This window comes from Papilio polytes, unplaced genomic scaffold (genome assembly GCF_000836215.1).
Source record: "Papilio polytes unplaced genomic scaffold, Ppol_1.0 DF820889.1, whole genome shotgun sequence".
NCBI lineage: Eukaryota > Metazoa > Arthropoda > Insecta > Lepidoptera > Papilionidae > Papilio > Papilio polytes.
Genome location: NW_013528315.1, coordinates 975,604 through 990,977, shown reverse-complemented (window position 1 = coordinate 990,977; position 15,374 = coordinate 975,604). Strand labels below are relative to the sequence as shown.

General features: G+C 35.1%; 2 protein-coding genes across 2 annotated transcripts; both read right to left on the bottom strand.

Moving 5' to 3' along the window:
* Window positions 1–1,628: 1,628 nt before the first annotated feature.
* On the bottom strand, window positions 1,629–3,590 carry LOC106110085. The gene is made up of 3 exons (XM_013291784.1): window positions 3,480–3,590; window positions 2,313–2,892; window positions 1,629–1,901 (listed from the first exon to the last, which is right to left on the bottom strand). The coding sequence occupies exons 1-3, from the start codon at window positions 3,569–3,571 to the stop codon at window positions 1,680–1,682; spliced, it is 894 nt and encodes a 297-aa protein (XP_013147238.1). The 5' UTR covers window positions 3,572–3,590; the 3' UTR covers window positions 1,629–1,679.
* Window positions 3,591–7,620: 4,030 nt separating this feature from the next.
* Window positions 7,621–14,923, bottom strand: LOC106110086 (RING finger and SPRY domain-containing protein 1-like). The gene is made up of 11 exons (XM_013291785.1): window positions 14,855–14,923; window positions 14,411–14,454; window positions 12,763–12,903; window positions 11,807–11,978; window positions 11,436–11,609; window positions 10,944–11,151; window positions 10,070–10,317; window positions 9,514–9,746; window positions 9,253–9,403; window positions 8,620–8,735; window positions 7,621–7,870 (listed from the first exon to the last, which is right to left on the bottom strand). The coding sequence occupies exons 3-11, from the start codon at window positions 12,873–12,875 to the stop codon at window positions 7,795–7,797; spliced, it is 1,491 nt and encodes a 496-aa protein (XP_013147239.1). The 5' UTR covers window positions 12,876–12,903; window positions 14,411–14,454; window positions 14,855–14,923; the 3' UTR covers window positions 7,621–7,794.
* Window positions 14,924–15,374: the final 451 nt, after the last annotated feature.

The window sequence follows — 15,374 nt, the reverse complement described above, 5'->3', positions numbered from 1 at the left end:
AGGCGGCACCCGATCGGCTCTCATATCTCTTCCCGCTAAAAACCCTCCCCTATCCCTTTTGCAATACCCTTTGTATCGGCCAACCGTTTTCCATGGCACCACAAAAGCGAAGCATTTGATAAAAAAATCCATTTGCGTGGCAACATTGTTAAAGCCCTCGATAATCCTCCAGAGGTAGGTTCATAATGAATTTACTGTAGATTTATCATCAAGTAAGAATTCAAATTGTATATATTTGAAGTTCAACTTATTAATTGAAACTTATTTCTTTTATTGTTTTTAAGAAATTCAAAAAGCAATATTTTTATGCGTCGCATGTAAATTTAGCTGTAAAAGTAATAAATATCCGCGAGGGCCAATGTTTTGTCGTTATCCATGTTTTATAATGTTGATCAAAATTATCGCTTTACCTACCTTTTAAATTAATAGTGTCAGCGCTGCAGCACACATACCTAAATGATTAATATTTAAAAGTGAAGGTACAGATTAGAGTCAGTGTACGCAAAGCTATTCAAGAACAGCTCTGCGTGTAATCTAAAGTAGCTGTTATTCGCGTCTTCGTCCGCGTCGAAATATATTTTTTTAATAAACATAGCTTATATTACTCAGTGATAACGTAGCTATTTGTTGGTAAAATATTTTTTGAAATCTCAGTAGTTTTTGAGTTATTTCAATACATACAAATATCCAATAATACAAATCTTTCCTCTTTTTAATATTAGTACAGGTGAACGGTTTACGTAAGATTGACTTTACTTTTTACAGCTTAATACTAAAATAAGTCTTTTTAATTCAAGGCAAATTCACATGAAGTAGCAACTTAACGCTTCACCGCTTCTCAACAAAAAACCTTTTTAACATCGCACGACTACTTATGTATGTCAACACAATAACGACTTCCGAAATTCGGTAATTAGGAAGATAAACGACGCCGCGTCATCGTAGAAACGTTACAGAGGCGTTGAAATCAATATTTTATCACAAGGGTGTTTGTAAAAATGATCAAATTTAGATTTAGCGACGTAAATCTTCCAAACCCGGCGATTTTAGTCAAGCATCTTACGTAATACAATGTTAGTCTACAGTAGAAATGCACGCGTCGTTGAAATGTTCTTTCATCGATATTACCAACCGCTTGCGACCTGTCTGTTAAAAAGATTGCCGCAAGTAACGAACGTGTGTAAGATTCACCCACCGCGCGATACTAGCGACGCAAGAGTTACTATTAATTTCGAAGAATTGGATTTCTCCATGTCCAAATGATATATAGTTTATAGACAATAGTCCGAACAAAAAGTAGAGTCTCGACTCTACTTTACTCTCAGCCGCGAAACCCTCGGGTTTCGCGGCTGAGAGCCAGCGAGCATGACATCGCTCATCTCATATTTCGCTATGAGAAGTATGTTATTTGAAAGACAAGAATAGGTAATTGCTGCACTTTCGTTATACTCTCCCTTCGTTTAGACTCGTGTATAAGCCACACAAAGGAGTTACCATAGTGACCAATTAATGTCTCAGAGTGGACATTAGTAGCTTGATTAAATTGTTTTTTGATATACTGTTTCCTGCCATTTTAACTTTCCTTTAAATCTAATCCTTATACTGATAATGATTGAATAAAAATCGTGTCATATTTGTTAAGTTTTAATATTCTTTTAATAATAAGAGATACTAACACATTATTTTTTTTTATTATACGCGCTCTCCAATGTACAAATAGACAATTTGGCTTGGTACAGAGTGAGGTCAGCAAAACTGTTATCAGCAAGTGAATCATTCATTGTTGTTAACGTTATATTTTTTCTTTGGACATGCCTTATCACAACTGCTCTAGAAAGAGACGAAGTGAGCTTCTTGGCCCATTGACATCGTGGTAACTTCTTTTCGTCGGGTATTTCAAGCTGTGGGCAGACAGATAATCTTAAAAAACAATAACATTTCAATGAGGGGCATTAGATACTCCAAAAATGTAGAATAGATACAAAAATACGACAATAATCCTTCTCTCCACCCTAGACCTAAATTTCCGTGAGTCTACCAGTCTTCCAAGAGTCATATCCCGTATCCATCAATGTTAAATACATCAGCGTCCTATCGTGGTTCACCATCAGGGTGAATAAATATTGCCAAGAGGGACTCGACCACGAATCCAACCCCATTGTTGAAGGCCTCCAGACATATCTGGAACTAGTTGGTACACCGGACTACTCTTGAATGCAGACTAATTTTAAATAGCGTATAATGCCTTACTTTTATTACTAACATAAATAACCCGAGAAGGATGAGTAATAATAATGCATGTGTATTCATACCAATTTCACGTTCTCCGCACTTTTATATGCCACTGATGGCAAAGGTTTATAATCTACGTTGGATTTAGATTTCCAACAATTCCCAACATCAATTGAATGATTTCCCGCTAACGATTTTTCAGGTTTAACATTCTGTAGTAATGGAACTTGTGGGCTTCGTTTGATATACATTGCTACGGGACTTCGTATATGTTCGAATAAGTTACATTTAGCTGGACTTTTATGCACGTTAATGTTGTTTACCAATTTATTGGAATCTTTCTTTACATAATCTTGGTCAGACAAATTAGGGAAAGAGAGTTTTAAAGATTCTATTTCTTTATCATTTTTCTCATCATCGAATATGATTTTCCGTGGCTTTATTTCATTTTGGGTATTAATTTTGTTTTCTTGCTTGTCAACATCTCGTGTATTAATATTGCACCGTAATTCAGAATCCGTAACTATTTTATCTAAACCAAGATCACTTCCAAAACTGGATATGGAATTATTTATTGCAGCTCTTGATATGAGATCCGGCTCAGAAGAAGTTTCAATTATTTTTAGACTTTTGTTAACATCGATGTCTTCAAATGTTGTACTATTACATTGATAAAAAATAGATAAAATAAATCTTACTAATACTATAAATGACAAAGTTTAGATGGGTGGATGGAAGTTTGTTAGAAGTAGCCTAAACGACTGAACGGATTTCGATGTAATTTGGCATAGACATAGAGCGTAGTCTGGAAGAACATATAGGCTGCTCACTTTTGTTTTTTTTTAATAACGCGCGGACAGAGTCGCTGGCGAATGCTAGTTAAGACATAAATCTTCTCTGTTGTTAGAACCACATGAATAGCAATAGTAGCATCCAATAAGATAGGATAACCTCGAAGGTTTCAACAAAATATACTTAATATTATAAATGCGAAAGTTTAGATGGATGGATGTACCTATGTTTGTTAGAGTTCGTAGCCCTAACAGCTGAATGGATGTCGATGAAATTTGGCATAGATGTAGAATCCTTTACGATATTCTGGAATCCTCTACGGATAGTCTGGAAGAACATATAGGCTACTTATTTTTTTTTATTACCGCGCCGACGGAGCCGCCGGCGAAAGCTCACATATATCTTCGGCAATAATGATATAAGCTAAAAATTGTTTTATTGAAAAAAAAACTTACTCAATACTACTACAACGTCTCCTTTTATTTAAAACTTTTTTCCTTATTGTAATGTTATCGCTAAACATTTCATCATCGCTGTAAGATGCCATGTTTAAAAATTGTTTTGACGTTAATAATATAACACATATTACAAACGTCAGAGGAACACTGTTACAAATTTAAAATTGTATTCTTAACACTAAGGAGTACCTATTATTATGAATACGTATTTGTATGTAGGGTTATTGAAAAACTTACTACATTTCACTACGTACAAACATTATCATTCAAACGAAAAAAAATAAATCTCATAGCCATCTCATTTTACAAATTCCACGACATAGGCGACATCTACAATACAGGATGATGGGCAGATTTTGATACAAATCCAAAAAGTTAAGGTGGTAAATTATAGATGGCGCTTAATCTGAAAGCCAAATATCACTGAACCGGGCATGTGTAATAAAATCTTCATAGATGGCGTTGTAATCAAACCTCTCGATAAAAACTGAAAGATTGAGAAATTATAGGTTGGTAATTTTTGTGATCTGATGTGTACTGAACTGAAACTTGTATTCAACCAAAGTGTTGATACACTAGAAATAATTACTATAACCTTAGTACGCCGAGCATTGTCACACTAAACTTCTCTTTTATGTAGGAACAACCGAAAACAACTTAAAATATTGGGAATCAAATATAATCCTGTTATTTCTCATCTTTATTTATTCTAGTTAAGCGTAATTTTACAATTTTTAAAACAATCTTGAATAAAATAAAGTAAAAATTCAATAACAGATTCTTTTGAGATATTAATAAACAAAAAAAAAACGTAATTATCAAATTGACACGAATATTAGACGGAAATGGAACGAATTGTTATCTGAATGTTTAGTTTGAAATATTAATATTAATAATCGTACTTATGGTATTGTATATTAAACGATTAAACATGTAATATCAACTACATTACTTGGTTAAATATTAGGGGCTAGTCCACCGTATACTGACATCATTTTTTAATAAGGATATGAAGTATTAAATCCCTATTCCTAATTGTAAATCAATCACCGAATACCTTTACTCCTCGACCTTTCAAACCGACATCCCTCAGGCAAACTTGCCTTAGTCAACGCATAGTTATATTATCGTATATATAACATGCATTAGGATTACTAACAGATAGAATGTGAAGCTTGACTCGATAGAATAAACGACAAATATGAAGCGTAACGTCTTTTTCCTGTCTCTTCCTTTCTATGTAACGTATGTACAGATCATTTTATTGACTTAGTGACCAACTCGCTCGTTGCCACTGTTTATAATCAAAATTCTTAAATGTATTGTAAACATTCAGTCTTAAGTTAAATTGAGATCGAATCTACGCGAAGTTTAAATATTTAGGAAATCTTAATCATGAATTAATAATAAATTAATGGGTATAATAATAAGATCTGTCCGCATTTAAACTTATAACAAAGCTACTTTATACAAAAAAGTCATAAAATATCAAAAAAATAACATTATACGCAAAAAAATTGTGCAAACTTTTAAATTAACTTAAAATTAAAGATTTTAAAATGCACTTTTAGTACATCATTAGGATAACATATCACATGTTTGTAAAAAGATCACATTGAACGAGAAATTTCCATTGCCGAAACACCTTAACTAAAGACGAGTTGTCTCTGTTTTTTTAAAGAGATTGAGCGAGATGACAATATGTGTGTTTCCACATTGGAATAGCAAGTCGTCAGATTGGTTCCAGCTAGTAGAAAGGCGGAAAGGGAAACCTTATCTGACATACATTGTAATAAAGTTAAATATGTAGATACAGTTAAAAGGACACTGTAATGTACCATACCTACATTTTAATCTTCTACTCATTACACGTAAATTTAAACTTATACAACTATGTATTTGGCAAACGCACATTGAGATAAAACTCCTTAAGATTAAAACACACAAAGCGTTGGTTATATCTATGTATACGGTGTCCAGAAATGAAGTGTACAACGGAGTACAATGGTTACTAATTTTTTAAAACTCTAGCTGTTGCCCACGACTTCGTCCGCGTGAGATTTAAATGTTCAAAACTTAGGTTTGTCCCTTTTTTGAACCTATGACCTAAAGTTATTAACTTCGTAGTAATCTACGTAATGACAGAAATCTACCGATGCAAGATTCCAAACTTCTAAACCCGGTAGCTTGTACCCTGATTTTTTGGTTACCCTGATTTTGGTCGCGATATCTTCTAAACTATGTAGAATAAAGGACAAATTTATTCTACATTAAATTCTCCCGACAACAAATGCATTTATTTGGATAAGGATTAATAGAAAAACCAATAAAACGTCGCCGCAAATAACACGAGGTTTATTGATTTCTATAAACAAAAAGTGGTTATTGTAAGCAAAACGTTAAAGGTATCTACTTTTAACGATTTGCTTACGATAACCATAAAAAGTCCGTTATAGCATATATCTACTCGCATGTGATATAACGGACTTTTTTGTAGAACTTTTTGAGATCTACAATTCTGTCATACATCATTTATAATTTTAACGATGTAGGCAGCGTAAGCCGAGAATAGTTAAAATATAGTGATATTTTAACTCCGCGCTCGAGAAATACGCTTTTTATTAATAGTTCCAAAATATTGGTAATAATCGAATATAGCCTATGTTACTCACAGATAAATTACCTTTCTAATAGTGAAAGATTTATTTAAATCGACCCAGTAGTTTTTACGTGAATCAAATACATGCAATAACCTAAAAACCAAATCTTTCCTCTTTGTAATATTAGTATAGATACAGGGTGATTCTTAACAGCCCGATCAACGGTTTTGTGGAGGTAGAGGATCTCATTAGGTATCATTTAAAAGGAAAGTATGTTGCCCGATTTTCTATAGTTTTAAAAATTATTTAATTTAAAAAAAAAATTCAATTTTTTTTATTTAGTTTTCGTGTGCGTTTTTGGGGGCCGTGGCATTCTGTGTCCTCTTATTGGAAAGTTTCTGCCCTTAAGTCGCCACGCTGGGCATGAGGGTTGGCGACTAGGAAGTTTAACGTCGTACCCAGGTCGCGTTATTCCAAAAAAGGGATAACTGTACGAAAGCATAATAATTAGACTTGTTAAAAAAAATACTACCATAAACACGTTACTTTGGACGTACAACGTGTGGTCAAAATTTAAATCGGAAATCTGATTTTACCGATTTTGTTTTTACAAAATATTAAATAACATAAAAACTATAACGGGCAACATACTTTGCATTTAAATTATAGCTATTGAGGTCCCCTACACCTACAAAACCGTTGATCCGTCCGTAAAGAATCATCCTGTAGATTATAAGAAATGTTAAGTTAAATAAAATATTAAAAAAAATGTTACCTTAGTTTTTAAAGACTCATCCAAAATATGATAAAAATATGCTCGAATTTTGTTTTAATATTTCTGTTTTATAGACTCCTGTTGACTTTACAAAAAAGGCTTGTTCTACAAAAATGTGTAAATTAACAAACGAAAGCCATGGTTTTAAAATGAGTAAAATCTACGAGTATTAAAGACTTTTCGAGATCTTTAGATAAATGTAAAATCATACTAAACGAGAAGAGTTGAATATATGTCCCCAAAATGGTTTACCAGAACTCAATCTAGTATAGATATAAAATATAGTCTTGAGTTACACAAGACATACTTTAGAACGTTTTCTTTTACTCCTGCGTAGATAAAGTCGCTGGGCAAAAGCTATCAATAAGCTTTAAAGGTTTGTAGCTCCTGGAATCTATAGTATTCTTTTGTACACGTCATTTCTGGTCACACTACAATTTTATCGCTGACTGTACCTTACCATTGACAACAACATCTATCCTATAAATATGGTATATACTACTAAGAAGTATGTTGTATTTTTATAGCCGAAAAAAAAACGTTTTTTTTTACTACTAAAGTCTGAGATAGTCAGTTCACACAAAATCGTGCAATATAATTATCAATGTTTGGTAAAATTTAAATTTTTTAAATAACTTGAATTTAAAAAATAAACAAGAAACCCGACTGACGGAGTCTCTAATAGATGAAATGACGTCATAGGAAATATATATTTTTTTAACTAAATAAACTCAAAGTTTGATTTAAAATACCCTATGACGTTCCGGGGAAGAAGACGCTTGAAATGATGTCAACGACGTACGAAGTTACATACATATGAACCCATTAATAAATTTGCATATGCGAGAAAATCGCTAACTACCCTTTCTTCAGTCAGGAGAAACAAAAACAATGTGGGAAATTGAGAGGGAAGTTGCGACGGAACTTGAGTTGGGTGTTAGACGCGATTATCGATATCGGCGCAGCAAACAGGGCAGATCTGGAGTTTCCCTGCGCAGCTTTTACAAAAACAGCTGAAATAGATGAAAATAAATCTTACTAATCTTACTAATATTATAAATGCGAAAGTTTAGATGGATGGATGGATGGATAGATGGATGGATGGATGGATGGATGGATGTTTGTTAGCGTTTGTAGTCTAAACGGCTGAACGGATCTCCATGAAATTTGGCACAGGTTTAGAGCATAGTCTGGAAGAACACATAGGCTACTTTTTATCCCTGGAATAGTTACGGTTCCCGTGGGATTCATTAATTTAGTTTTTTAATGTTTACTCGATCATTCTGCAACAGTTCAACATATCTTATTGAAATTTGGCACAGATATAAAATAAAGCCTGGAGTACACATGGGATAAGCTTCATCCCCAAGAAATGTCCGGTTCCCGAGGGATACGTAGCTTTTTGTAATTTCTATAATTTGTATGTTTTCTAATACCACGCGTACAAAGTCGCGGGCAACAGCTCGTTATATATAAATTCAACGTTTTAGTTATTACGTAAGTGAAGCGACAAGTGCACTTGTACTCGTATAACCATGAATTTCTGATATTAATACACTTAAGCAGAAACATATAGGCTAATTACAAAAATGTTGGAAAATGAAACTGTTATGCAGAGAAACTGTTTTTTCGGACAATAAAAGATTTTTTGCACAATAGTTTTGTAGAATGAGGTAGTTCTGCCGCGCAGAAAGACTGTCTTTGAGAGAGGTCGTCTTATTTCATAATTGAATGATGAATGTGTAAGTTTTGAGATACTTACGTATGGCCGCAAGGAAGCAGTTTTGTGTCAGCGATATTATCGTAGCATAGAATGCATGCGTCGCTGCTTTCATTGAAGTTCGAATTTTCCGATTGAAACGTTGTTTTGGATTTCACCTGCAGCAAGATATAATCACCATTAAAATAATATCAACATCATCAACTCTCCTGCCTTGTCCTACTCCCGTAGGGTTGGCGCAACGGGTTTTCGTCCTCCAAAGCATTCTATCATCCGTCATCTCAGTCATCACTCCCTTCTTGATCATGTCACCTTTCACGCAATCCATCCATCTCTTTCTACTTCTACCTCTACCGATGTACCCCTCCACATTCATAACTAACATCCTTCTTGTTACATGCGATTCATCCCTTCTCATAACATGCCCATACCACTTTAACCTTTTACTCCTTATTTTCTCAACCACTGGGGCTACTCTCAAACTTCCTCTTATATACTCATTTACAACATAATATCTACGAAATCATTAAAATGGCATTGAATATAACATATAAGTGAGATCTTCTACATGAGTTAAAGGAGGAATTGTCGATTATTCAAAAACCGAACCATTGTCGTGGCTCGACCCAACCCTATATTAGAAGTGACTAGGTCTATTAGGTTATGGATAATCACCATCTTCTCTTCTGCAGCGAGTTGACAGGCAGCATTAAAAGTCGAGAAGTTCGCCTCAGGTGGAGTGTGGACAAATGGCTTGGCGCCGAAGTTAAATCGGCATTGTTGGTACGGGGCCAAAGTTACGACCGGGAAGTAAGATGTCTCGGTCCTGTGTCAATGTTAAGATAGACATTATTATCAAAAATGTAATATTATTAGCGCCACACAAATTTATCTATCAAAAATAAATGAACGAAATGAAAAGACAAAATCATTCACCCGCAAGCAAGATCATCATCAAATAAATCAGGCGCAGTTGTCATGATGGTTGTGTCTTCAAGCACGAGGTAAATAGTTTTTTGGTCTATGTTTATGAAAAACCCCACTACATCGCCGGCCTTCCAAAAAGGCGGATCATCCAGGGTTTGTTTCTCAGAATTGGTCCACAGGCACTTGACGCTGCCGTCGTAGCCAACAGAATTGGCGTCCGAACCAACGACATAATCATCGCTCTGTAAATCGATAATTACACATGTTAAAAAAAAAAAATCAAATCAACTCTCTTCGAGAAAATAGACGCATCAAATGATGACTCATCAGAATCACGACAGATTCTTGGCTACAGTGGTTATGATGAAACAATCATTAGTGTTTGTTGGGTTGTATTCAAAACAACATGCATATTATGGTGCACTTTTATTCAAAGACATGCCCCTCAAAAACATTACCTACCAATATGTCAGTTGGGAAAAAAAATATAGAAAACAAAAAAATAAACGCACTTTATTTTTGTTCCTTATTTATAATTTGTAATAAGAATAAAACTAATATTTACCATATCGGCCTTCGATGACGCAAAGCCTATGCGCATCGGACCTAAAGATACCAGGGACGTTTCATAATACCAGGATCCAAGGCATGCCTCTCCTGTCGCGCGCACCGTACCATACTCATTGGTATCGCAACGGACTTCGAGTCCGTCCGGAGAGATTTTCATAAAATAACCAGTGCATTGGCTTAATGTTACATTAATGCCACTCATATCAACAGATAAATAAGTAGGATCTCGTCCCGGCACCGTAACTGTAAATAGAATAACATCTTGAAAATTATAAGGTAAACCCAAGTGATTTTCACTACAATAGGAGAAATTATGTCATAAATGATAGTATACATGATACACACATGCCAGGAGTACACTTGCAAGCTTTACTAGCTTTACTAGCTTTACAAGCTTTACAATTTGCGATTTCGTTTTCAAAAGGAAAGAATTCCTCTTTAATATGGACATTTTACCATGCTGGTAATCCTAAATGCTCAGAGGCGCCATCCTGTCAATGTCAAAAAGATGCCACAATATCCTTGCGGCACTATACTTGACATGACACTACGTGCATTATATTGAGTGAGGGGTCGAGGCGGTACGAAGCTTAATACTGACAGCGCTTGCGTCTTACGGTCACATTGTCTTTATACTGGCTTGTGTTTACGCATTAAACCAATAGCCTGCAGTATTTATTGACCTTTATTTACCTTTGATCTATAACTTTACATTACATCTTCATACTGCTACACTAAAGAGCAAAGAAGTGAATATATGTATTCGTGCACCTCCCTTTATTGTGATGAACATAATGCGTACGGGACTTACGGGAGTGCAGACTACATTAGCATTGTAGGGATTTACTCGTAATACTATAAGCACTTACAAGTGTTATCCAAGGCCCATCTGGCGCAAAATCCAACTTGATACTGTATATAATCTTCGGACGTTAGGAAATCCATCAGATTGATTAAAGGGTTTTGATTCATCTGTTGGAATGCAGCGACAATTTTTATTTTATTTTCCGAAGTGATGGCGAACTTCTCTATGGCAATTAATGCCATGAGTATCTGCAGAGGACTACGCCGATGTATCTATAAGAAAAGTTGGTTAAAAATTTATCGTTACTCTTTTTGCCCTTTTTGAGCTTTTGTACTGCCACCAGTTATTTTGGAAATCAAAACATTTTCTGTTAACAATCCTAGTTATTTAGGCAAAATAACAGACAAAAAAAAAAGAAAATATTGTGGTAACGTTTTTCCAAACTCAAAAATTTAACTTTTGTGTTGTATAATTTGAACATACGAGTATATTCGGTTACTGAGCTTGTTCAAGTTAATTGGTTTATAGTTAAACTTAAAATACATTGAAAACTTACAAGAAATCGAAGCAGATAATTCCAAACATTAGTTGTGAATATTTCCTCACTGAACACCCCTGCCATCTTGTGTGCCAAGCAGCCAAGCACCGCACAGATATTTACGTCTAGTTTGCGATAGTAAAAGAAACTATCCGAGCGCAGCTCTGACAATTGATATTGAAGGGCAAATACCTAAACAAATTTTAATGTTACCATGTTATATTGTTTAGATGTAGAGTTTTTTAGCGTAAACGGCCGGACGGATCTCGATGAAATTTGGTATAGACATAGAGGATAGCCTGAAAGAACACATAGGCTACTCACCTCTGCTATTTTATCCACGCGGCCGAAGTCACAAGCGAAAGCTAGTAAATAATACAATTTCTTACCTCGCCAACGGTCGCTGCAGAAGGACAAGGCATCTCCTTAATCATTTCATTTATGACAACAATCGCATAACTAGGCATTTTACGTACAATATATTGTATAGCATGCGTCCATTTAGCTTCGTCTTGCGTAATCGTAGAGAGTGCGGACATCACTAGGGAAGGTCCGATCGGTCTGAAATTAATGAACGTTTACATAGCATAAACTAAAAATAACTGCATTACTTGAAATTTTATTTATTAAAACGTAACAACTATGTAGTAGGGGGAGGCAAAAACATATCACACCTTTTATACATACTCGTAGATAACCTCAAGTTGCAAACATCCAAGAATCCTGACTCAATGCCTACTTATAATAACCGACGATTTAAGCCAAGCATATGTTTAGAGTTAACAAATTAGAGGTCACCATTTTATCAAAACGAAATGCTATAACTTCTGAGAGCCTATAGATACAGCTTACTAAGGAAGTGTCCCCCACTTCCCTACTATCATCTTGGTATGTTAGATGCGTCAACAATAACACCAAAGGCAGTAAATAGCTGTTAATTCTTAGGCAGTCTTATTTTTACAACATAAGGTGGCAAACGAGCAAGCGATCACCTGGAACCGTCAAAATGGCGAAGCAACTGCTGCCCATAGAAATCCGCAATAGCAGATGCGTTGCCTACCCTTATTGACGGAGGAGAAAACACACATAGAGAGGATATTTCCCTTTCTATGCGTCTTCTTCACCGTCAAATCCGAGATCCCTTCCCATCCGTTTCTTATAAGAAAAAATGTGCGAAAGAGAAGGGATTAAAGTTGGACCTCCGGCACTACAATCATCAGACGAAACACGGAATTGCTTCCACTTCACGCCTTTCTTCTATGTGGTCGTGGTATTTCACCGGGAGAGCCGGCCCATTCACTATACACTTGTTGATGATATAAAAAAATAGAAAAAAAACACTTACACAGAACCGAAGTCACTAACATCTTCTGAATGCAAAACTAGGAGGTCCACAATTCCCTCCAGTATTTCTCCTTGAAAATGACTTAGAAACTCTTCATCATCCGTGATGTTCATGATGACGCAAAAGCGCGGTGGTATTTACCTATAAGAAATACTTTTCTTTAATATAAGTAATTAGCAAACACCATAAACATTCAGACGGATTGACTGCGACTGTTAGTAAACTCAGTACAATCAACTAAACCACCTCCATTCATTCTTCTTTGTTGTCCTAATAGCTAACATCTTATCAATCTAATACTTGTATAGGATGAGCTAAAGAATACGGTTTATTAAAGACTTTTGATATTAAAAGTCTTCGAAAACTGCGAATTAGATGTTTATATCCTTATATAAAAATCTATCGGCAAATGGCAGTCGGTGTTGCCATTACAGTCGAGTTGTGCGCCCTAATAAGTCCATTGGTTAATCTCTCTAAATCTGTGCAATCCGGTAAGATATTGTTGAGCAGTTTTCAATAATTGTTTAAGATCTATGTTAATGATATTATGCGATTAATATTTCATCATCTCCTACATCATCGGGCACAATGGAGGATAAAATTTGCCACGCAGATGGTCCGGCTTAGAAATTTACGGAAATGTATGAAATTCTCAAGTTTAGCTCATAATCAAGGAGCGGGGAGGATTACGAGTAGTCGATGATCAATATTGGTTCTGTTATTGTTAAAATAAGACAAACCTACATGGAGGTAAAAAATGTCACAAAAGGGCGGTGCCAGTGAGCACGCATATTTCCTTATAAGAAAAGGGTGGTAAAGAGAAAAGGACTAAAATTAGGCCTACGGCACCACACTCATCAGTCGAAACACGGAATTGCTTCCATTTCACGCCTGTCTTCTGTGTGGTCGTGGTATTACACCGGGCGTGCCGGCCCAGTCGTGCTAAGATGTTAAAGCGGGCACTACCACTGTTAATCTTCTTCTTACTTCGCTTCTTCTTCTTCTTTCTCTTCATTTCGCTAAATATGTCCAAAAGTGTAAAATACAGAACGACGCAGATGTTTTTTTTTCTAACCTATTCAGTAAGCCCAATATTCAAATAATCCCTCTGTTTTATAATAATGCTAAAATAGTGGATTCCAATGTATTTAGCATCTATTAATGCGCCGTATGATACTATGCAAAATGGCGTCCTTATATAAACCATTAAGAATTTGATGTACATTTCAAATTTTTATATTGAAAAATGACAAAGCAAGTGGACGCCTTTTGCCGATAAAGTCACTTTAATCGGTAGAAGCAGGACACACAAAGAGGGGATATTCCCCTTTTCTATGAGTCCCCTTTTCCGCCTCCGCCATCTTTTCCTTATTAAAAAAAAGGTGGAAATGGAGAGATGACTTGGAAATTAGGGGTTCCGACATGCACACGTATGCCCACTTATGATAAAAATATTATTGCGGGCTTTTCCACTGTAAAAATGGATAATTTCAGCAAAATAGAAACGGTATTAGCATGATCATTATTGTTCAAGGACATTTATTGGACAGCGGAATTCCATTGCTGATATTCAAGAAAACTCAATATTGTTTCTTTTTTCAGTAGTAATCTACTAATTTAGCAACTAAAGATAATAGAAATAACATACCTTTCTTAGATTTACGTTGGAGCAACAAACTGCAACAGGCGTGCCTGTTGGAAGAAAATCAGTATGAAACGTAGATGTTTTTACTCTGTGCTTGGTATTGATTTTCCTTCGAAAGGCGTGTCTGTTCAAAGAAAATCAATATCAAACGCAGGCGTTTTTAGTGTGTGCTTGATATTAATTTTATTATAGATAGAGCTAAAATCATATTCATAAACCTAATTGTTATACGATTAGATGGTACTCGTTTCTACTGTAATTGAATGACCATTAATTATCTTGTCCAATTTCTAGCTATCAAGCGCCGAAGTTGGAAAATACAGTTGATTTATTTTCACTTATGTGTTGAAAATATGATAAGAATACCTAAATTACTAACAGATAATTTACGTGGGCCGTATTCTCATAGCCTCCCGAGCATCCTATATAGAAATTATAACTAATTACCTTTTGAGCGTTAGGAACCGTGTAAACTATAGCGCAAGTGTCGTCTACCGGGACCTCAGTCTATTATCCCTTCCCCGTTTGTAATTTATTGATTTTGCTGTCGCTACGCCCAGCCTAGATATCAGTTCTTTAATAGAGTTTTAAGTTCAGCTGAATATATTTACAATGTTATAAATTTTGCTTGTTAATTATAACATAATTATAAGTAATTTATTCCTGTTAGTTGATACAAATACATATCTGTTTGTAATAAAGTTTAACATTTACGGCTACCGGTAATCTATGGTCGACCATTGTTGGTTATAGACGAATGGACTAAGCAAATTACTGGAGCTGAAGACGATGATAATCACATATGCACATGTCATGTTAGCAATTCATCATCATCTCTCTTACTTATCCGTTATTCCGTTTTTCTGTAATCAAAGATTTTATTTTTTTGACTTCCTTACGCGATACCTTGTCTATGCAAATGTCTATGATCTGTACTTTAAAAGCTGTAGTTTATAGTGTCTAAATA

Excerpts from the sequence above, each read along its gene's own strand:
- LOC106110086 (XM_013291785.1), bottom strand. The coding sequence starts at position 12,875 with ATGAACATCACGGATGATGAAGAGTTTCTAAGTCATTTTCAAGGAGAA. Across the intron at positions 11,979-12,762 it reads GTTAGTGACTTCGGTTCTGT|ACCGATCGGACCTTCCCTAG; the intron begins GTAAGTGTTTTT and ends CATTAATTTCAG. Across the intron at positions 10,318-10,943 it reads ATGGGCCTTGGATAACACTT|TTACGGTGCCGGGACGAGAT; the intron begins GTAAGTGCTTAT and ends TTCTATTTACAG.
- LOC106110085 (XM_013291784.1), bottom strand. The coding sequence starts at position 3,571 with ATGGCATCTTACAGCGATGATGAAATGTTTAGCGATAACATTACAATA. Across the intron at positions 2,893-3,479 it reads AGACGTTGTAGTAGTATTGA|TACAACATTTGAAGACATCG; the intron begins GTAAGTTTTTTT and ends TCAATGTAATAG. Across the intron at positions 1,902-2,312 it reads GTGCGGAGAACGTGAAATTG|CTTGAAATACCCGACGAAAA; the intron begins GTATGAATACAC and ends GTCTGCCCACAG.